This window comes from Mchenga conophoros, linkage group LG11, assembly GCF_057382185.1.
Source record: "Mchenga conophoros isolate Kocher_MC1m ecotype Shallow Benthic linkage group LG11, M_conophoros_male_GT1.1, whole genome shotgun sequence".
NCBI lineage: Eukaryota > Metazoa > Chordata > Actinopteri > Cichliformes > Cichlidae > Mchenga > Mchenga conophoros.
The window spans coordinates 25506011-25528145 of record NC_140536.1 but is presented as its reverse complement, the minus strand read 5'-3'; the positions used below and the strand labels follow the sequence as shown (position 1 = coordinate 25528145).

The window sequence follows — 22135 nt, the reverse complement described above, 5'->3', positions numbered from 1 at the left end:
AAATATTATGTGTCTGGAAAATAGTGCCAAGTGGGTACAAAGAGAAAGATGAAGGTCCAAAAATGGAGCCTTGTGGTACTTTTTTCAGACAGAGAATAAATGTTTTCTTTAAATGTGAAAGTGCTACAAATGAGCATAAAAGATTTAGTCCTAGTTGTCGTAGTGCCAGGATGCACAATAAACACTCTCTGAGCACCTACTTTGTCAAAAACACATCAGAAGAGCAATTTGTAAATTTGCCTGCAGCACAGGCACAACAATTGCATGCTGATTTAATGAAGAAGCCAATCACAGTTGCAACAATGATCTTATTTTTTGTATAGGGTTTTTCTAACAGACCTATTTCAGAATAAAATGCTTGTGATACTCTGTTAGAAAACCTATGACATAATTGACTGTTCTGTCCTGTATACAAGAGCTAAATAACTTGTGCTTATTTAGGTAATTTGATTATATTACACAAACTTTATCAAAAGCAAGTTTTGATCTGGTGAAAATCTTCTATTCATTAAGTTTCTTGATGTCATGTTGCACAGTAATAGCTTTTTGCTTGTTTCATTTACTCTTCATCTTCCATTCTTTTAGGGGTAGTCAGGGCTTCCAACATCTTCCCCATCCTTAGTGCCATCCTTCTGCTGATGGGAGGAGTTTGCATTGCTGCTAGTCGTTTCTATAAAAGCAAAAGGAATATTATCCTGGGGGCAGGGATCCTCTTCGTGGCTGCAGGTAAGTGAGGACTGTTTTACGTAACTCTGTATGTAGCTCAGTATCTGTGCTTGTGTGCACATGTCTTCATGTATTTATCTACACTGCTATAAAAAAATTACAGGAACACATTTTTATAGTAGTGCCAAGTCAGTTACACCTCTGGGATATTGATCTGGTCGGTTAAGTAGCAGAGGGGGTTGTTAATCAGTTTCATCTCTTTTGGAGTTAATGAAATTAACACGGATGCACTAGAGGGACAACAGTGAGACAATCCCCTAGAGAGGAAATTACATTTTTCCCTCCTTATTTTTCCTGACTGTTTTTTCACTAGTTTTGCATTTTGCTAGGGTCAAAAATTACCTACAGCAGGCCTCTAGTGTGAATGTGCCTGACCAAATAATCAAAAACAGGCTTCGTGAGGGTGGCCTCGGGGCCTGACATTGTCTAGTGGGCCCTGTCCTCACTGTTCAGCGCTGTGGAGCCCGATTTGGTTAGCATTTGACATAGAATACTAGAATTTGCAGGTCCATCATGGGCACCATGTGCTTTTCATAGATCAGACCAGATTCACCCTAAACACATGAGAGATGTGAAAGGGTCTGGAGAAGAACGTTATGCTGCCTGTAATAGCATTCAGCATGACTGTTTTGGTGGTGGATCAGTGATGGTCTGGGGAGGCGTATCCATGGAGGGATGCAAGGACCTCTACAAGCTAGGCAACAGCACCCTGACTGCCATTGGGTATCAGGATATAGTCCTTGGGTCCACTGTCAGGCCATATGCTGGTGCAGTGGGTCCTGGGATCGTCCTGGTACATGACAATGCTCATCTGCTGAGAGCATGGAGGCAGTTCCTGGAGGATGAAGGAATTGATACCATTAACTGGCTCCCACCATCACTTGATCTAAATCCGGTAGATTTAATGTGTGTGACATTCTGTTTCAGTCCTGCATCATTTTTTCACTTTGGTTTTGCAGTGTCTTTGAATTCAGCTCTCTGTAGGATGACAATTTTCTTTTCCTTGAAATGATGTAGGATCCGTTTGTACCTATTGCATTACCCAGTCCATATCAGTGTAGATATCCTGCATTTTTTTCCATTGAGATCTGATTGTTTTTAAATGGTTGTTATACCTTTTTTTAGCAGGGTAGATGTGTGAACAGTGTTCTGGAGAATATCATGTGGCACAACAGTTTCTATGCTTTGTTTGGGGGTGCCTGTCGCTGCCAAATTAATGGCTACCTGTTGTTTTTATTAACAAATGTCAGACAAATTTATGTATTAGCACTGTATGCAGGCCCATGTTTGTGTACATCTTTTATAAATATCGTATTTCTGTGCTGTCGCAGGTCTGAGCAACATAATTGGTGTGATTGTCTACATCTCGGCTGCGCTGGGGGACATTTCTCCGAAGAAGGATGAAGATAAGAAATGGCAGTACTCCTATGGTTGGTCCTTTTACTTTGGAGGCCTTTCCTTCATTATGGCTGAAATGGTGGGGGTGCTGGCTGTCAACATCTACATCGAGAAGAACAAGGAGCTCCGCTGCCGTTCTCGCACCGACATTTTCAAAAGTACCACGCACGCCATGCTCCGCCTGCCCAGCTACCGCTTCCGCCGCCGCTCTCGCTCCTCATCCCGTTCGACTGACCCTTCCCGCTCCCGAGACCCCTCGCCTGTGGGGGGAGGTGGAGGAAAGAACTTCGGGCTGCCCCCCTCTGCACTACTTTCCCAGGGCCCCATTTCAGTGTCCACTCTACCCAACCCGCACTCTCGCTCCCACACAGCCCTGGCTGGAGGAGACATCTCCCTGTACACGTTGTCCCGTGACCCCAAGTTGGGAGGGTTGCCGCCCATGTATGGAACGGTGGACAGGGCCACGCTCTACCAGCTCCACAACTGCTTTCCAAAGGATGGAGGCGTAGGGGGAGGGGGGGTGATGATGAGCGGCACTCTCCCATCACTCAAGTCCCACAACCCTTCCAATTCTTCCAACTCCAATCCACCAATTCCCAACTCTGTGGGCTCTGGCCCTCCGCCCTTCACCTCATCCACAGTCGACAGGGAGCGAGGGATGGGGACTCTGGACAGGCTGAAGGGAGACAGGGAGAGCAACTCTAACACCCTCAATAGAAAAACAACACCTGTTTAGAGGAAGGGTATTAGAGGGGTAGGTGAGGAGGGAGGAGGATGGGTAGTAAAGAAAGAGGGAAGCCAGAAAGGAGCACTGCAGGCTCAACAGGAGGTAGAAACACAGGTAAAACGCTACATCTCTCCCTCCATGTTCACTGTTATTTAGTCTACTCAATCTCACTGAGGATAAAAAGAAGAGTAATAACAGAGCGATAATAACAACAACAATGAACTTTCACAATAAAACTATTTTGATATTTTAATGTGCTAGAAATGATTTATTTTGTTAATGATCAAACGCAATTAACCTTGGGCTATTATGAAAATGTTTCACATAATTTTTGTGCAATATTACCGCTAATTTAACCAGGCCATCATTGATGTAAAATTGTTGTTGTGATTATTCTTAGAGTTATTACAGGCTAGCTGTATGTGCAAACACTATAATTTAGAATGAAATTTTAATTTTCACATTTTCTTTTCCTTTATGACTTTTACTGTGAATCTCTTCCATGCAGAGCCACTGGGACTAACAGTGAGCTGTAATATGTCAGTGTCCAGCATGAGTGTGCACAATAACGTGGGAGAATGAGAGCCTGTATAATTATTTTTTCTTTTTTAACCCAAATGTTGTATGATTTTCATTTATATGATGAAGTCAGATGTGAATACTGTAAATTGTCTTCCAATATTGATACTGAAAGAAATGCAACAATAATGTGAGTGACTGCGACAGCTCACCAACTTCATTGTTATTATGAGTCTGAGTTTTCTATGGGCCTCTGTTAGTCTTATTTCCATTCTAATCAGTGTGAACAGTAGTAATTGTAGCTCTAGTCGTGTTGAAGATGTTTGTTCTTGGGCATTAACAGAACCTCTGCTCAGACGTAGCAGGAAAAAAAAAAAGAGACATAGAATTACACATTTGTACAGAATCAGGTGAAGGTTGCTGCCTGAGGAGAAAAACAAAACAAAAAAAAGCAGATTTTTTTCTATGAAAAGTCCCAAAGTGACACATGCAAATCATCATTTTCAGTGGCAAAAAAGAAAAACACTCTGTATATGTGGGTTAAAGGGTTTAAAAAAGATACCTGTACATTGTAATTATGCATACATATATTTGTAACGTCTATAGACATGTTTCTCGGGACCACTGTTCAAAATGGGTATGCATTTTGGAACGAGCCGGTTTGGCTTAAGTGTTTTGCTCCCAGTGCCGTCCCTGGACTCTTGTCGGGTGGTTTCAACCGCCAACCCTGGCCCGCCATATCTGCCCGTTTACGGCCACACGATCAGTGTTTTCCCTACTTTATCACCAATGGCGGCTTCACCACAGACAACCCCTTAAGCTCCCCAAAGATTCCTTTCACTGTGCTTCCCCAGTAACTCCTGAGTCTGAACTCTGCGCTGTTTATGTGGATGAGAATGTAGACACATGTAACACCCAGCCATCCCACCCTCTTCCAAACTGTCCCGAGTGACTGCAGATCTAGGTGGAAACTGTGGATTCACCTGCTACGTGGTATAATGAAGAAACAAAAACAATGACCAGATGCTTCCAGATTATTTTCATTTCGTTGATTTCATTTCAGAAAAAGAAAAAAATGTGATTAAAAATGCACACAGATAGCATTTATGTGGGCAATATGAATAGTATGTAGTTGAGAATAGATATATCTAGATAAATGATTATGGTTTATCTAAATGTGTGATAAACTTAAAACACTGTATTGCACGAAGTTTATAAAAAAAAACAATAACAGAAATATTTACAGAGTGCTGTCTTTTTTTTCCTTTTTTTGTTGTTCAGTAGAACCTCCAAATTGACTGAAAAAAAAAGGTGGAATATTCTGGTTTTTTACCCGAGTAAATGAAGCAATACAATATTTTACAAATACTGCACTAAAAAAAAGTCCTGCAGTTAATTTGTGTTTCATGTTCTTTCTCCTGTTGTTGCGCTACAGTAGAAGGCTGTGAAAAAACACAGTTGAATCATAAAGATTCAGATTTAATTCCGTTCATATTCAGTGCATATTCATATATAAAATTATTTAGTTTATTTTAATTTGTTATGGTGGTTGACAAAAACAAGTTAATTAGGCATTAACTTGATAGACACTTTATTATGTTGTCAACTCAAGTATCTAATCAGCCAGTCACATGGCAGAAATTCAGTGCATTTAGGCATACAGATATCAGCGAGACAACCTGCTGAAGTTCAAATCGAGCTTCAGAATGGGGAAGAAAGGCAATTTAAGTAACTTTGAAAGTGGCATGGTTGCTGTTGTCAGTCTGTTTCAGAAAATGCTGATCTACTGGGATTTTCCCACACAACCACCTCTAGCGTTTACAGAGAATGGTCTGCAGGTATGCAGGTGAAAGGTATGCAGAGGAGCATCTCTGAACATGCATCATGCCAAACCTTGAAGCAGATGGGCAACAGTAGCTAAACGCAGCACTGAGTATGACTCCTGTCAGTTAAGACTCTCCAGTCCATATAAGTGGATCAAAAAGTTATAAAAACAACAACAACAAGAGTTCCCTATAGACAACTTACACCGTGACCTGCAATTTGGCAGAGGTCATGGACCTTATACCTGAGAGCAATCATCAACTTCTGTTTCAGACTCACCTAAATATTGTGCGGAGGATAACTGCTGATTATGAAAGCTGGGGTGCTGGGTGAGACCAAGTGGTTTTCAGTTGTTCTGAGTTGAGTCTGCAGATTTCAAGATTAGTAGTGAGACTATGTTCATCTTTTCTTTTTCTTTTCCTTTTCTTGGGCTCACCATTGTGAATTCAGCCCCCAGGGACAGGCTGTAAAGATGGAGTTCTGCTGTAACGTCTTAGGGAGAATATTCCATCTTCTTAACTGTAGGGCATACGAGTGTGACACCTCGTGCTGGCTCAGAGTGCACTAAAAAGCGCAAAATTTCTTGGCTAGACAAACACAACCTTTTTTATTTTTTTATTGTGTGGATGCTTTAAGCATCCACACTATTGAGTTCCTGTTTCTCTTTATTCTTTATACTTTATTATTATTCCAGTTGCTTCCGTACACTTTTTGGCACTTAACTACTTCCACAATTTTCAGCCGATTTTCACCGTTCAAATTTTAAACTATTCTGCTATTTTTGCTCTTTCTTGCTATGATTTTTGCTATTTTTAACTATTATACTTTTTAAAATATTCCACTTTTTTCCTTTAATTTGTCCCATTGAAATGAATGGGAAACTTCTGCAATTCTGCTAAAATTTGCTTGTTTTTGAAACTTAACTACTTCCTCATATTTTCACCTAGAACAACCATTCAAACTTTAAAATGTTCATAAATTATTGGGCTATTCAGGTATGATTCAGCTTTTTTAAATCTTTTACTGTTTTACTTTTATGCCTCTTAAAGTTTTGAGTTGGAAAATTGTGATTTTTCACAAAATACATGCGTTGTTATGGTTGCTATGCTCTTGGCTTCCAGTGTGTCACTGAAGCTTTTGCAGTCTTCTCTTCATGTCCGAACAACTGTTTGCTACTTGCTCAATTTTCACTCAACTTCCACAAATTATACATCAAAACGTAGGTATTTTTGCTGGCTTTCAGGAAATGTCACTATCATTGTTGTGGGATTTATAGAATTTTCGCAAATCTCCTCAGACCAACACAATGTCAGAAAACTCTCCATATAAAGTGAATGGAGAGCTTGTTCAAAATCACCGCTGGATTTCTGTAATGAGAGGCATATTCGAATCGTCATATCTCCTTAACGAAGCAAAGTTAAGACATGAGGCTTGTCCCCGAATATCTTCAGACACCCCTGACGCTCACAATTCAAGAATTTCTTTCTCACCTATTACCGTTCTGAAATGAGTTGGACTTGTTTGAGGGTAGGAAATTTGTCCTTCGCTCAGATTTCTTCAGATTTCAAACTGTGGAAATGAACCACTTTTTTCTCTCGTCATAACTTTTTGTTGGATTTCCACAGAGACCTGAAAATTTCCATGATTGTTCACCAAAGCCTGCTGTCTCTTACGGTGAAAGAATGATATCGATACTCCAAATAGATTTAGAGTTAGAAAGCGTTGTTTGAGGGCAAGTCAAGGCAGTTTTTGCTTCGCTCTGCTCAGTTATGGTGCATTAGAAGTCTAATATCTTTAATAATTCATATTTTAATGATAAATTGTTAACACTGGAAGATTCCCCCATCTCTTCTGAACAAAACGGTGTAAGAATGACCGCTCTAGCCCCTACGGTTAGGAAATTATGGTCATTTGTTTGAGGGGAGTCCTCACTATGAGAAATAGGCTGCAATAATCCTGTGCCTCTCTGTCCTGCGTGTGTAAAAAGATGCACCTGTTTTGGCGGGAAAACGTAAACAGCCACTCTGATTGGTGGATTTAAATTCGGCAGCTCTCTCCCTCTGTGTCTGTGTGTGTGTGTGTGTGTGTGTGTGTGTGTGTGTGTGTGTGTGTGTGTGTGTGTGTGTTTAGTGGGAGAGAGAGGACCCTGCCCTTATTTGACAGCATGTCATTGTAGGATTTAAATTGAACATAGTTAGACTGGTTGACTGGATTAGAGCCTGTGTTTGTGTGTCCCTCTGTGCATTTGTGTTTCAATAAGTTATTACTATTCTGCTAAATCATAGTATTTCTGGTACTTTTCGGTACTTGTGCTAAATACAGTATTTCTGCTAAATCATACTATTTCTGCTTTTCATAGGATTTATGCCTAATATAGTATTTCTGCTAAATTATAGTATTTCTGCTATTTTATAGGATTTGTGCCTAACATAGTATTTCTGCTAAATTATAGTATTTCTGCTTTTTATAGGATTTGTGCCTAACATAGTATTTCTGCTAAATTATAGTATTTCTGCTTTTTATACTATTTGTTCTAAATTATAGTATTTCTGCTTTTTATAGGATTTGTGCCTAACATAGTATTTCTGCTAAATTATAGTATTTCTGCTTTTTATACTATTTGTTCTAAATTATAGTATTTCTGCTTTTTATAGGATTTGTGCTTAATATAGTATTTCTGCTAAATTATAGTTTTTCTTCTTTTTATAGTATTTGTGCTAAAACATAGTATTTCTACTAAATGTAGTATTTATGCTTAATAATAGTATTTCTATATATTTCTGCCAGGTCCCCAGGCAGCCAATCCTCTGTGAGGACTGAGACATTCAAATTTTCAAATCAGGGCCTGCACAGTTTCCCAGCCAATCAAATAAGTGTCCTGAGGCATTCAAATTTGCATATTGGGGCCTTCGTGGCTTCTAAGCCAGCCAATCATATCTGAGGGCTGAGGAATTCAAATCCACAAATCAGGGCCTGCACGGCTTCCCAGCCAGCCAATCACATATGTGGTCTCAGGCATTCAAATTTGCATATTGGGGAATTCGTGGCTTCTAAGTCAACAAGTCATCCATGTCATATATCTCTAAAAATTCATATTTTAATATTAAATTGTCAACACTTGAAGATTCCCCCATCTCTTCTGAACAAAACGGTGTAAGAATGACCGTTCTAGCCCCTACGGTTAGGAAATTACGGTCATTTGTTTGAGGGGAGTCGTCACTATGAGAAATAGACTGCAAAAATCCTGTGTCTCTCTGTGCTGCTGCGTGTGTAAACAGATGCACCTGTTTTGGTGGGGAAAAGTGCACAGCCTCTCTGATTGGTGGATTCAAATTCACCAGCTCCCAGGCTGACCTAGAAACTTACTTCTCTCTCCCTGTGTGTGTGTGTGTGTGTGTGTGTGTGTGTGTGTGTGTGTGTGTGTGTGTGTGTGTGACAGAGAGAGAGAGAGAGAGAGAAAGGCTTTTAATGGGATGATCTTATTCTAAGATTTAAATTCAATATATTTAGACTGGTTGACTGAATTGGATCTTGTGTGTGTGTCTCTCTGTGCATGTGTGTTTCCTCATGTGTACATATTTGTGATTGTGTGGCTGTAATAAATTTTTTTGCAGATTTTTGTCATTTAACAAGTATATTTGAGGGACCCTCAGCATGTTCAGCATTTTTTCAGCTGTCCATTTTGCTTTTCCAATTTTTCTGTTTAACTTATTACTATTGTGCTAAATCATACTGTTTCTGCTATTTTATAAGATTTGTGCTTAATATACTATTTCTGCTTTTATAGGATTTGTGCTTAATATAGTATTTCTGCTAAATGTAGTATTTATGCTTAATCATACTATTTCTGCTTTTCATAGTATTTGTGCTTAATATAGTATTTCTGCTAAATTTAGTATTTCTGATTAATTATAGTATTTCTACTAAATCATAGTACAGTATTTCTGCTTTTTATGGGATTTGTGCTAAAACAAAGTATTTCTACTAAATGTAGTATTTGTGCTTAATCATACCATTTCTGCTTTTTATAGGATTTGTGCTTAATATAGTATTTCTGCTAAATTATAGTATTTCTGCCAAATTATAATATTTGTGCTAAAACATAGTCTCAATTTAAAATTACAATATTCATAGTTCATCACAGTGTCTCTGGTAAATCACAATATTTCTGCTCTGTTGTACTATTTTTCTAAATCATAGTGTTTCTGTAATGTTTAAGTATTTTTGGCTAAATATATTCTTTCTGTTATCTTATACTATTTCTCCTAAATTCTTGTATTTTTGAGAAGTTATCATGTTTCTGGTAAGTTATAATATTTCTGCTAAATTCTGCTATGCTATTGTATTTCTGCCAAGTATTATGTTTCCTCTAAGATATTGCAGTTCTGCTAAGTTATTCCATTTTAGCAAACTTCTTTTGCTTCTGCAAAGTTTTTACAATTTCTGCAACTTTTCAGCTTTTTCAGCTACTTTTTGCATACAGCTTCAGCTTTAAGCATCCACACTGCATTTTCGCAGGAAATGCAAATTTTTCTAGTTTATTTTATTCTTCTTGCCTGTCCCGTTTGGCTCTTTTGCCATCAGAATTATTGTCTAAAGGCAAAGAAAGATGCCCAATGGATTTACTTTACCAAATTGACCATCCCAGCCTTGCCATAATGGTCCATTTGATTCACCTTTTATTGTTTATTTTATTTTCACTTGCTGAATACGGGACAGACTTGACTGGCGGAAAGAAGGGGGAGAAAGAAAGAGGGAAAGAGAAACAGCTGAGAAGAGGGACGGGGAAGAAGGGCAAAAAACAAAAACCAACAGAATGGGCAGAAAAAAAATGCATATATCAATCACCTGGATCACCTGTTGAGAAAGAAAAAAGAAAACAAGCAGAAGAGAACAAGAGTAATAGAATAAACAACATCACAATGATATATGGGAATATGACAGTAAATACTAAATATTAAACATTATTGTGCAGCACATAAGATCAACAGAACACAGTGTGCTTTGAGGTAGGAGCCAAAAAGGGTGTAGTTTGTGGGTGTGATCACCCGTGTGTACACCTGTGAGCATGGACGCGCTTGTTTTTTGTTTTTTAAAAGGTTCCTTCATGTAATAATCTGCTAGAGGGTGTGGGGGGGCCACAGCCCCGTCCTCCAGGGCATGAAGCAGGTATGGAGGAGATCAAGACTCCAGACATCCAGAGGCCCCCAGAACACAAGAGACCAAGGAAGACCAACAGAGGGGCAGCCGTGCCACTGTCCCACTCAGAGTGCACTAAAAAGCGCAAAATTTCTTGGCTAGACAAACACAACCTTTGCTCACCACCAGATTTGGCTCCTTGCAACTTCATCCACTTCCCAAAAAGGAAAATCAAGTTGAAGGATCCCCATTTTGACACACTGGAAGAAATCCAGCACCCACTGCAGAGAAACAAGTGCCAAGAGACACAGTGGTACTTGTAAGGAACAATCTAAAAACAGAATGCTGCTGAAAACCACCCAGAAGTGCACCAAACTATGACCTTGAAAGTGAGATCTGCAAGTCTAGTTCATGACTGAGAATGGACTTCTCAGTTAACTAGAAGATCCTTTTTTGCACTTAATACTTTGAAATAAGCGAATATTTGCATAATTTTAAAAAAAATATTTTTTCAATTACAGCTAAGGAGAGCAATTGATTTTTCTGCTCACTCTGCAAGTGACAAAATGGTAAAATGCCAAAGCTTGGCCAGTTACATTGTTGCAGAGTTGAAGTTAGTACTTCACCGTATCATTAGAGAGCTAAAAAATTAAGGAGAACCCAGCTTTCATCTCTACACCATCATGACTGTCACCGAGCTCCAAGTGTTGTGCGACAGTTTGGCACGTTACATCACATGCCTCCACTGAACGTGTCTTGAAGCCAGTAGTCTGAACACGATGTGAGCATATTCAACTGTTTGGTCAAGAGACCATTTCACAAACTCTGATCCATATCAAAGTAATCTAAAAAAAGTGCCATGAGATAAGGTATTTACAACAACATTTACTTAAAGCATCAAAACTAAAGGTACTCATGATGGCCTCTGTCACTTTTATGTTATGAAATAGTTGGATTATTATCATACTGCGATTGTGATGGACATTCTGACAGATGAGGTCAGACAAGAGTCTCTGAGGACTGTGATGTTTGCAGATGACAATGTGATTTGAAGTAGGAGTAGGGACCAGGTGGAAGAGAACCTGGTGACGCGGAGGTATGCTCAAGAGAGAAGAAGAATGAAATTTAGTAGAAGTAAGACTACATGCGTGTGAATGAGAGCTAGACAGAAAAGGTAAAGTTGCAAGGAGATGTAGTGAAGGTGGAGGTGAGTTTAAATACCATGCAAAGCAGCATATAGAGCACAAAAAAAAGGTGAAGAAGAGGGTGTAAGCAGGGTGGAGTGGATGGAAACGGGTGTCAGGGTGGTTAGTGGCAGAATTATAGCAGCAAGAGTGAAAGTTTATAAAACAGTATTAAGACCTGCTATGATCTATGTTTTGAAGACAGTGGCACTGACCAAAAGACAGGAAACTCGAGGTGGCAGATTTGAAGATGTTAAGATTTTCACTAAGCGTGACCAGAATGGCCAGGATTAGAAATGAGAAAATCAGAGGGAGCAGTTAGGTTGAGTAGTTGACAAGTTAGACACGCAAAGTTAGGATGGTTTGGAAATGTTCACATAAGGAATAGTGGATAAATTGGACAAAAGATGTTTAAGATAGAGCTTCTAGGCAGGAAGAAAACAGGAAGACCACAGAGAAGATTTATGGATGTGTTGTGAAGGATATGAAGAGTGTTGGTATGACAGGGGAGGATGCTAGGGATAGGCTGAGATGGAGGCAGGTGAGACCCCTCAAGCGAGCAGCCGAAAGACGAAGAAGAAGGATTATTATCGTCATCCTTTAACTAACATACAGGCGCAATTTTAATGCTGCAGTTTAATCTGCTAAAGCCAGATTTAACTGTTTGACGTATTGGAGCAATCGTTGCATTATTTTCCATAAATATTTGGTAGAGTAGAATTTTAAAGTGAGTGCAGTACATTACAGCAACTGTGATATTTCACCACTTGTCAATAACACACACAGTTTGTCATAAACACTGCTCTTAGTAGTTACTGTGGCTCAAGGACTCTTAGCTAATGTTTTGTTTGCTGTGATCCTAAAACGATTTCAACCTTCCCTGTCAGTCTTGAGGCTCCTAATATTTGCAAATATATGGATAGTGCCAGATGGGTGGTACTTGCCAGAGAAGATAATGAGAAGAGCAACTGAAAGTTAATTCACTGAGCCCTACCTCCAAATAACTTTTTTCCGCCTCATAGGGCCATCTGGTACCTCATGCACGTTTTTTGCATGAACGATTACAAAATACTGTAAAGGTGTGCTTCGGTCACTACTCTCCTCAGAGGGATGCAGAGGAGTGGCAGCTCAAAGACTCCCATTACTGACAAGAGATGATACTCCAGATGCATTAGAGCAGGAGGAAGCAGTGACATCCTTGACAAGGGGCCTGAGAATCCTAGAAGTGCTCCAGCACCCTGAGGATTAGTGAGTGTCTTTCCCTGCATATTATCATACTTACTGCAACGTAGCTGCAGTCACAATAAGGATGACTGTGATGAAACATTTAAGGAGAGGGACTGCCAAAGCAAACAAATCTACTGCACAAGCACCATTAACAGTTTATCATATATATCATATAGATACATATATATTTATATATACAATCAATAATGACAGCCCTTCATCATTTCATGCTCTTTTACTTGTCACATTCAGTCTACAGGTCCATCATAAAGAATTCCAGGAAGCATTTCTCCATTTACAAACACGTAACAAGTGCCTACGAACCACTTTTCATGCAGTCTCAGTAGAACTATTAAACAGCTATATATACAACCCGGATAGTGTGTCATGTGGATTCAGTTTCTGCCCACTGGGGAGGTAAAAACATGTGAGTCTACATGCACACATGCATGCATGGGAATGTATGTGACTGCCAGGATGTCAAGTAGTCTCTAGAGAGATGAGTGTGAAGATTTGTTATTTCTGAGATAATCAGTCGGTTTTTGGATGGAGCAAAAAACTCGGGTGGCATGCTGGCGGTGACGCAGTGAGGTCGGGGTGGCAGAACGAGACGGGGAGGCCCCATAGGTATGAGGATAGGGGTACATAGTTAAAATTCAAGTATTAAGTTTCCCAACCTCTGCAGTGAAATGCATTGCGATGAGCTCTGGCCTAATTATAGAGGAGTGGAGTCTGGGGGAGGGGGGTGTTTGGCAGAGGGGTTAAGAGTCACTCTGCAAAGGGGTGAAAATGGGTGAATGTCAAATTGGAGGGCAGACATGGTGTCGTGCCAGCAGAACAAAGGAAGGCAGCTATTTTATGTCAAATCGTTTTAATAATAACCAATAGTGGTGCCATATACTGAGCACAGTTTACATACTGTAAACCAATGTTTCCTGTTTGAGACGTTAGCATCCTATGACAAAAATAAATTGTATTTACTGCATTGCACATAGAGTGATTAGAGACAACACCACAAGCATTGACCATTCATAAAGCACAAAACAAATCCTTTTATATACACAGGACGCATGCCCACATACTTCTCTGATATCAACATAGTGTTTCATCTGTTTCATTCAACTTACATTCATCTGCTACACTGAAGCAGCATTTACACAAGTGTAAAACACAGGTAATAAAATAAATAGTAATACATAAAATATTAAGATTTAAAAAGCTTAACAGAATTTCCTGCATGTACATGTAATCATATAACATGTACATGATATAATTACTAGCGCTATCAAAACAAAGCATTTGCTACTGTTTAATGTTGATATATGTCAATTTAAGCATGATATAAATAGAAATAAAAAATAACAATATTAAGCAGCCTGATTCCAAAGTTTTCACTTGTTTATTTATAATTCGAACAGATTAAAGTCCAAATTTGGTTTTGCTATTGCATTATTTTGTGTCACATGCTTCCAAGAACAGCAAGCGGAGATTAGAAAGTCAGTTGACATTAGTAGGCATGAGAAATGAGTGAGTGTGTAGATCAACAAAACATTTTCCCCTTATCTTAAATTATTGTTATACCAATCTAGGTCATGTAAACGTTCTAACTTGTGTCATGATCTAACCTAACTGTGCCCTCATCAAACTTAAACTATGGTGTAATGTAATGAATTCTTCAAATGCACAGCTAAATATTGTAATTTTGCCAATAGTCACATCAGAAAACATTAGTATGAGAAGAGTTTCTCCAGGGCATGGACTACACTGTATATTCTAATTTAACTGTGTTTTTAGGGAGAGGTGAGCTTTCATACAAAGCAGACTATGAACATTTTCAAACCTCAAAAAAAAAGTCTTAGCAATTAAAAAGAAAAGCATCTGCACGACTTATCCCAGTATAAAGGTTGGGTTTATATGTTTGTACAGCTACAGGCGGACTAACAAACCTATTTGTGACGCAGGTTTGAGTAAATACTAAAAAAGTCAGCAGTAGCCCCGTCAGTCATTCGATTTTATGCTAAAATGAACAAAAGCACTTCGTTGCAAAATCTACCTCTGCAGGCCATGCTGTGTTGTGTATGTGTTGTTGACTCCCTTTCATAAATTTAAGACCAAGTTAGTATGGCTTCTCTGGCAAAACCAATGCCAAGAGCAAGCTTGACATCACAGCTGTCAGAAATCAATTTCTCCTTCCTCATAAGCAAAGACGTCGTGAATACTGTGTGCAGCATCGGAGGGCTAGGTGTCGCTGTTCTTGTGTGGAAAACATTTCTGCCATGGGCTGAAAGGAAGAGCGAGAATGATGAAGAGGACGCCTCCAAAAATAAGAATGCCTCCCGCTGAGCCCACGCAGGCCACAGACCAGGACAGTTCATGGTGTAAAGGTATGGAGTGGTCACTGGACAGTAAGGCCAGCACAGACTGGTGGAATATGAGGACAGAGAGCAGGACCAGTACACCTGCATGAGAAGATAAAAAAGTAACAGTAACATTTAAAAGTTCAATCAGCAGTTACAATCCTTAAAATACTCATGAAAATATTGTCCTAGCATGACTAAAAAAAGAGTCACATCCCACCTGATAGGATGAAGCAGAAGGAGGCTGGCTTAAGAAAGAATTGCACTCCTTTGCTGAGCGACATGGCGATGCATATGGAGCCCATCACCATCATGGTCAGACTCAAAAGGGCCAAGACAGCTGCTGCTAGATTCAGACCTGTGAGGGAGAGCAGCGAGAAATAACAAAATATAAAGCGCAGATGTTCAGAAGTGCATGCAGAAAGAAATCTGCAGCACAAAAGATGGAGGAATTATTGTGAGGTCTGGAAACTAGTTATGTTACACCACCTCACACATGTTTGATTCCTCTGGGATTTTGGTTAAATCTGGATTTTTGTTAAAGAACAAAAATGATGTCATCTGTGCTCCTTCCTGTACTGGCTCTGCTTAAAACAGATTTTCCTGGCATTCCAAACCTGAACAGGTGCGACCCCAAAAAATAGCCTGTGCCAATTGTGCTGTTTTTGTTTTGTTTTTTTGATTCTCCAACACGTGGATATTATTTCATTAATAAAAGCATTGCAGATAACAGGAATGGTCATAGTTGGTCAATTCCTTCCGTCAGAGTAACGAGTAACATCACAGACTAGCCACCTCTTATTATCATTTTTTATTCTCTTTTTAAACAAATAAATAAAATCATATAAATATGTAACTCTACATACTTGTGAGTAATTTCAACAGAATTTCTGTTATTACTGTAGCCCAGTTGCAGTACTTTCGTAGCCCACCCCAGTCAACACTTTAGGAATCTATGCTTTGAAAAATTGCCACAAAGTTAGCATAAACTGTAAACACAGTACAAAATAGATATGCTAGCTTCCCGGTAGCTCAGAACCTAAAATGTACTTTTCTGTAATAACCAGCAGGGGGCGACTCGACTCTTCTGGATGCAAGAAGATTTGTGGTTGTGCCTATGGGTAAATGACCATCAGCTTCCTTTCCTATTTGACCTCTGTAAAAAAATTACTGAAACGTTTATGGGCTCACTCACTAGTTTCGGGTCATATTGAGTAAAAATTAAGTACATTTTGTAAATTAAGGTCACTGTTAAAGTCAGAAAGGGTTAGATGGGATATGCTCATTGGCTAATGACTTATGATTGAGAAGTGGTATACCCTTACTTATTTTTCACAGGACTGTGCATATCTGTTGGTGTGATTATGTCAAGTCTACTGTGCAGCCACTGACAGCAAATCTTTCCCACAGCTCATATGTCAAATGCCGCCTTCTCTTTAACCATATCAGCAAGCAAATTTTCAAAACAGCCTCTGCTCACAACTTACGACCAAAAGATAAAAATGACTGATGTTTGCTGTGATGTAAGTAGCCTATTAATTCTCATCCAGCTTATCTCCAAACTACACTGAAACCAGTGGCTCCCTGGGCAGCACAGCAAACACATTAATCAGTCTGATAGCTTATGGCTTGCTTTGGAAAAGGGGTGGCAGTGGAAGTTAATGGTCTAAAACATGCAAAAACCACCAGTACGGTCCTGTGAGCACCGCAGTGAGCATCTTTATTGAAAGAAGAAGCTGCTGGTGTAACTGCTAATGTGTATGTCCAGGGGAAGGTGTAACATCTCACTCTTCTTAGTTGTCTTCTTGAATATGACTGCATTCTCCCCAGAGGTGAAGAATTTGAAGTAAGTACAGTTGGATTCTGTGGGCATAAAGAAGAGATCAGACAAAGAAACACACGTGCACCCACGCGCTCGCACACGCACTTACACACTCACTCTCCTATGGACGACTTCTTGTCTTCTCTGATGTGCCTACTATGCATCCATGCACTCTGTCCTTCCAGGCATCATTCCTATTTATATCGAGCATTAGCTGGAATACCCAGAGACACACACCTCTTCGCACACAAACACACACACATACGCACACTCCAGCACTGCACATATGGTGCCGCCAAAGAGGGTGAGAGACAGCAAAACACTAAGGGTGGATGGCAGAGGGGAGAAATAGTGGTAGACAGAGAGAAGGGGCAGATGGAGGCTAATGAAGGGACATGGCTACAGAAGACGGGAAGAGGATGTGCCGGGTGAAAAAGAAGGAGGAAGATGCGAGAAGTATGGATACAGGCTCAGAGGATGAGAGCGGTGAAAAGGAGGAGTGAGTTGCTGGCAGATGGAAGGGTGGTGAGTGAAGGGAAAGAGAGAGGGTAGCCGCAGATGGAGAAGGAGGTGAGACGAGCGAGCAGGAGATGTCAAGAGGGGGGGGGGAAACACAGGGGGGTTAGTTAATACTGCATTAGTTATACACTCTCACTCGGTCCCTGCCTGTCCCCCCTCGTTTCCCCTTCTCTATATTTAGACAAAAACTGTGAAGTAGTCAGATTCCGTTTGGCTTCACAAGTGCATAGTGATGACTTTCACCCACTGAGAATTATGTGCTCCAAGATGACCACGTGCATGTGCACACACACACACACACACACACACACACACACACACACACACACACACATATTCTGACATCCTTCCTCACCACACAAATATAGCTGTGGCTGAGGGCATTTGCAAACATTTTTTAATGAAGCAGACCGTCCATTTGTCAACCATACTGATTTTGTAACACATTATGCTATCACAGTCAACTGGTTTTGCTCCCACTACCCCCGCTGAGACTGTAATTATTGAGCCGCCATGTTTCTCTCCAGCAGGCAGCGAAGATGGATAGCTGGTGTCGGGATGACAGACACGGCATCGTCAGGCCGCACTTTGAGCGGGACGGGAGCCAGAGGCATGTAAACAGGGATGTGAAATGGGGAACCATAGATGGCAAAAACATTTGTTTTCCTGCAAACATGATGAGCCCACGGCCATCTGTGACAGGCGGCGTGGGCCAACAGTGTTGGGACGTGTGATGAAGATTGTCAGAAGCATACTGGCTTCTCTCAAACACCAACAGAGCATCTTGGAATCATATCTGCCAGCTCGAAGCAGTCAAAAAGGCACAAAAGATAAATTAGCAAAGGTTAGATAAATAATCCTTGAAAACTGGATCATTAAGTTGTATATGTGAACCACTTGTGTCTCTGAAATTTAAAGAGACTTTGTGATTTCTTCAGACCGCTGCTGGGTCCTGGCAGAATCCACGAGACATGTGTGATTCCAGGAGCAAGTCTTTCTCCTCCAGTACCTGCCTCTTTCCATCTCCAGACTCACTTTTCAGACAGAAATAGGTCATTGTGCAGATAATCGGCGCACTCCGGAGAACATAACCATGGTCAAGTTGAATAAAGTGCTTTTAGAAAGAACCTGTCACTACTCTAAACATGAATGTCCGTCAGCACAATAAACCTCTGGTTTGCCCCTTTATCACCTGTCTGCACTCTTGGTAAAACAGGAGATGATTCGATGCTTAGTCAGGAGAAAATATTAATATTAATAATGCCCTGTTACACAGATCATGTTATGACTGCCAACAAATATGCTGTATATTGTATCTGCATGCTGCTGTGTGTTGGTCCAGCAGGATCCAAACTGATAAAGCACCACTGTGTTTATGCACTTGAATGCATTTTCACGCTTTATACTTTTTAATGATTCAATTTGCACATTATCTGTAGGATGACCTAGATACATACTGTATCTACACAAGCGGCTTCAGATACCCAACTCTCATTATTCCTTTGCAAATCCACACAAGTGTACATACACACAAGGAATACATTTATTTTTAAATCTATATCAAAACTCAGAAAAATGTTGCTCAGAAAAATGAAGACTGTTCGCGTTGGATGCAAATGACTTTTTTAAACAAAGTGGCAACAGAGCTTTTTTCAGCCTCTTATGAGTTCAGATACAAATGTATTCCCAGGGGGCATACATTATGTCAGCTATGACAGCTCACTCTTATTTTACAACATTTGTCATGGCACAGAAAACCTACAGTGATTAAGGGTGATGTCAGCAACTTCTTTCCACAAACAGTCTCTGACCCCTTGCTGTTAATCCACTTTGATACCGATACACATACTGTAACATGGTGGCAGCTTCAATTCAGACTTGCAAGGAAAGCAGACAGGGAGTTAAACACAAAATAGTCCCTGCAGAAACTCACCAGCTCATCTTGTGCAGATCAAACAGATTTACACAAATTCACACAGACACACACACACACACACACACACCACTCTGAGGTCTCACCTCCAGGTAGATCAGCAGGACCACAGCTTGTCCTCTCTGGGTCTATTTCATCCACCCGTAGGGTGCGGATGCAGCCCTTCCAAAGGCCGTAATGGGCCAGCTGGCAGGTCTGGTTGCCGCTGAAATTCTTTGGTTGGGCCAGCTCCACCCAAAACTCTGTCCCCATGCCGAGCACCGTGAGGGTCACACCGACGATAGAGACAAAGAAAGCCAGCTTGATCTTTCCCTCCTGGCTGTCGCTCAACTTGTGGATCCGCCTCTGTCCTCTACCACCTTTCATTCCAGCCAAACCTCCACTCTGTCCTACCACCCCTGTGCGACCCTCCTCATCCTGTTGTACAAAGAAGTTGGACCACATACTGATCTAAAGTGGCCAGAACCGAAGAAGTACAGGGGATGGGACGGGACACCTCAAATGAAGATTAGAGAAGCAGATAATAGATGAAAAGTGTTTTAATTAGAATCAAATAATGAGATGTTTTAGGTTCGGAAGGCGAAAGTTTGCAAGAGAGCTATCAGTTGTCCTGTGATGGACGGGAAAATTGAGCAAAAGCAGTGAGAAGATCAAGTAAAAATAAATGGGCTGGACATAAGAGATATGAATAGAACTACTGTGAAGTGGAGAGGGGGGCAGATGAAGTGAGGTAATGACAAAATGGGATAGATGGAGGCAAGGACCAGGAGAGCTGTCTGTCTGTTTTCCGTCCAGGCTTCTGAAAAAGAGAGATGAAACAGGAAGATGAAAGAGTAGCCAGCATATGCTTCACCAGAGCAAAATCCTTTCATCACCAGCGTAATATTTAATTTCCAACAGCTTTATCAGCATCTACAGTATTCCCTCCCTAAAAGCCATATGAAATGCTCTCAGCCAACAATAGATAAGCCATATGGCAGATTTTGCAGGAGATGTAGAAACAATTCGACTGGAAGAGCTACTGGAGTAGGTTTGTGCAAGGTCAAGGTGAGAGATAACACCGTAGTGTCACACCGGACCACCCAGCTTCCAATTTCCCAGATGAGTTGACAACCCATCGTCTCTCTGAGCAGGTACACTATCTCTGGCTTAGACACAGATCCCCTTTGATCTGAGGGGATAATGGATTGCCACAAATACCTCTCAGGCTGCATTACTTATACCAGGAAAACTGGGAATATGTAGCAGCGGCTGTGCACTTGCACATGTGTGCTTCAGCACGAGTTTGGTCCCAGCTTACAGAGACTTTCAACTGTGAGCGAGGGACCTTTGGAGCGATTTAAACAAAGTGAGTGACGGGGCACAACGGTGTCGATGGTCTGCACGAGAGGTGATAATTCAATCCTGAACCCTCTGACAGAGAGAGGGGGCTATAGTAATTAACTCTGCTGTGAGGTCCAACAGGTCACAGAGTGGAGGCGAGAGGCCTGGCCAGTTAGGAAAGCAGCACCAGCAGGCCACGCACAGTTGGCGAATCACCTAATTCAGAGCTTTGGGCTGACAGCATCAGAGGTTTTATTTAGGCAACATGTGCAAAGTCTCACCGCAAAGCCTTTGTCTTTGATACTTTGTAGTATGTGAGGAGACATAATAATAAACATAATAAACATGTAACAAAAAACATTTCATTGTCATTTAGTCGTGCTGCGTGTCGTCTGCCCCGCAATAATCACAATAATAACAATTCAGTAAGAGCAGACAGCATTTACACAGAGCATGAGAAGATGGTTCTGCAATGTCAATAAACAATAATATCAGCTTATCAACAAGCACTAAGTGACAGTTGGGGTAAAAATCATTTTATAGCTAACAAAAGGCAGGTACATACGTGTGACTAGTGAACCAAAGGTATGGAATAGCAACCGTGCATTAAAATAACCCTCCAACATTAACTGTAATAGAGGACATCAATACTGCAGCTGCTGACAGCCAAATTAGTGGTCATAGAATTACAAACCTTGATCACATTACATTCATATTAACCACAGTGTGATCAGACGGCTCAGAGGAGCCAAGCTGCTCTCAGGGTGGGCGACACAAACAAGTGCTTACTTTGCAGTAAGTGAAGGATTATCCTTAGCAGGGTATATAGAGCATGTATACAAAGTTATATACTATAATGCAACGAAAACTTTGGTGCAGTAGCCTAAATTCTAAAGCGTCTGAACACAGGATATAACTTCATGCTGCATTTTCTGTCGTGAAAATTAGAAATTCTCTCTACTGCTTGACCGGTGACAGCCACCGCCACCTGTGTGACACGTGGGCGTAAGAAAGCAACAGCTGGCTAATGCACTTGATTGAAAAGAAGAATAAATCTGACCTGTGTCGTGTGTGTTGTTCAGCTCGAGAGGAAGAGAAGCATGAAACTTAATAGAGGGGGGAGAGCAGTGATGTGAGAGTGAGTGTGAGAGAGAGAGAGTGAGAGAGAGAGAGAGAGAGAGAGAGAGAGAGGGGAAAGGGGTGGGAGAGAGGAACGTAAGAGTTATGGAAAGTGAGTGTAAAGGAGTAGAGGTGGGGGATGTGAAGGGGGTTGGAGTCTGGTTGGTTAATGCTGTTGCCCATTAAATGCGTGTGCATCTGTGTGTGTGTGTGGGTGGGTGTGTGTCTGGTGTTTGGCCCCCAGACTGTGCTTACACCTCACGTTTAATCTCAACAGCATCCAGCTCATGCTCCATAAATGTTTCAAATTTTAAATCA

General features: G+C 40.7%; 2 protein-coding genes across 2 annotated transcripts in view; one reads left to right on the top strand and one right to left on the bottom strand.

Annotated features, from left to right (window-relative positions):
• cacng8b (calcium channel, voltage-dependent, gamma subunit 8b) overlaps nucleotides 1-3893 on the top strand; it is a 28457-nt gene extending 24564 nt beyond the window's left edge. The window contains exons 5-6 of the mRNA XM_085291870.1: nucleotides 586-726; nucleotides 2058-3893. Coding sequence (XP_085147996.1) covers nucleotides 586-726; nucleotides 2058-2860 — 944 coding nt within the window. The 3' untranslated portion in view covers nucleotides 2861-3893. The remainder of the gene's footprint in view (nucleotides 1-585; nucleotides 727-2057) is intronic.
• A 9067-nt stretch (nucleotides 3894-12960) lies between these two features.
• cacng6b (calcium channel, voltage-dependent, gamma subunit 6b) lies at nucleotides 12961-21870 on the bottom strand. The gene is made up of 5 exons (XM_085291869.1): nucleotides 21759-21870; nucleotides 19462-20174; nucleotides 16890-16964; nucleotides 15322-15459; nucleotides 12961-15203 (listed from the first exon to the last, which is right to left on the bottom strand). Exons 2-5 carry the CDS (start codon nucleotides 19817-19819, stop codon nucleotides 14983-14985), a joined length of 792 nt encoding a protein of 263 aa, XP_085147995.1. The 5' UTR covers nucleotides 19820-20174; nucleotides 21759-21870; the 3' UTR covers nucleotides 12961-14982.
• Between the last annotated feature and the right edge of the window lie 265 nt (nucleotides 21871-22135).

Excerpts from the sequence above, each read along its gene's own strand:
- cacng6b (XM_085291869.1), bottom strand. The coding sequence starts at position 19,819 with ATGTGGTCCAACTTCTTTGTACAACAGGATGAGGAGGGTCGCACAGGG. Across the intron at positions 15,460-16,889 it reads CAAGAAGACAACTAAGAAGA|GTCTGAATCTAGCAGCAGCT; the intron begins GTGAGATGTTAC and ends TCTCCCTCACAG. Across the intron at positions 15,204-15,321 it reads CTTCTGCTTCATCCTATCAG|GTGTACTGGTCCTGCTCTCT; the intron begins GTGGGATGTGAC and ends CTTCTCATGCAG.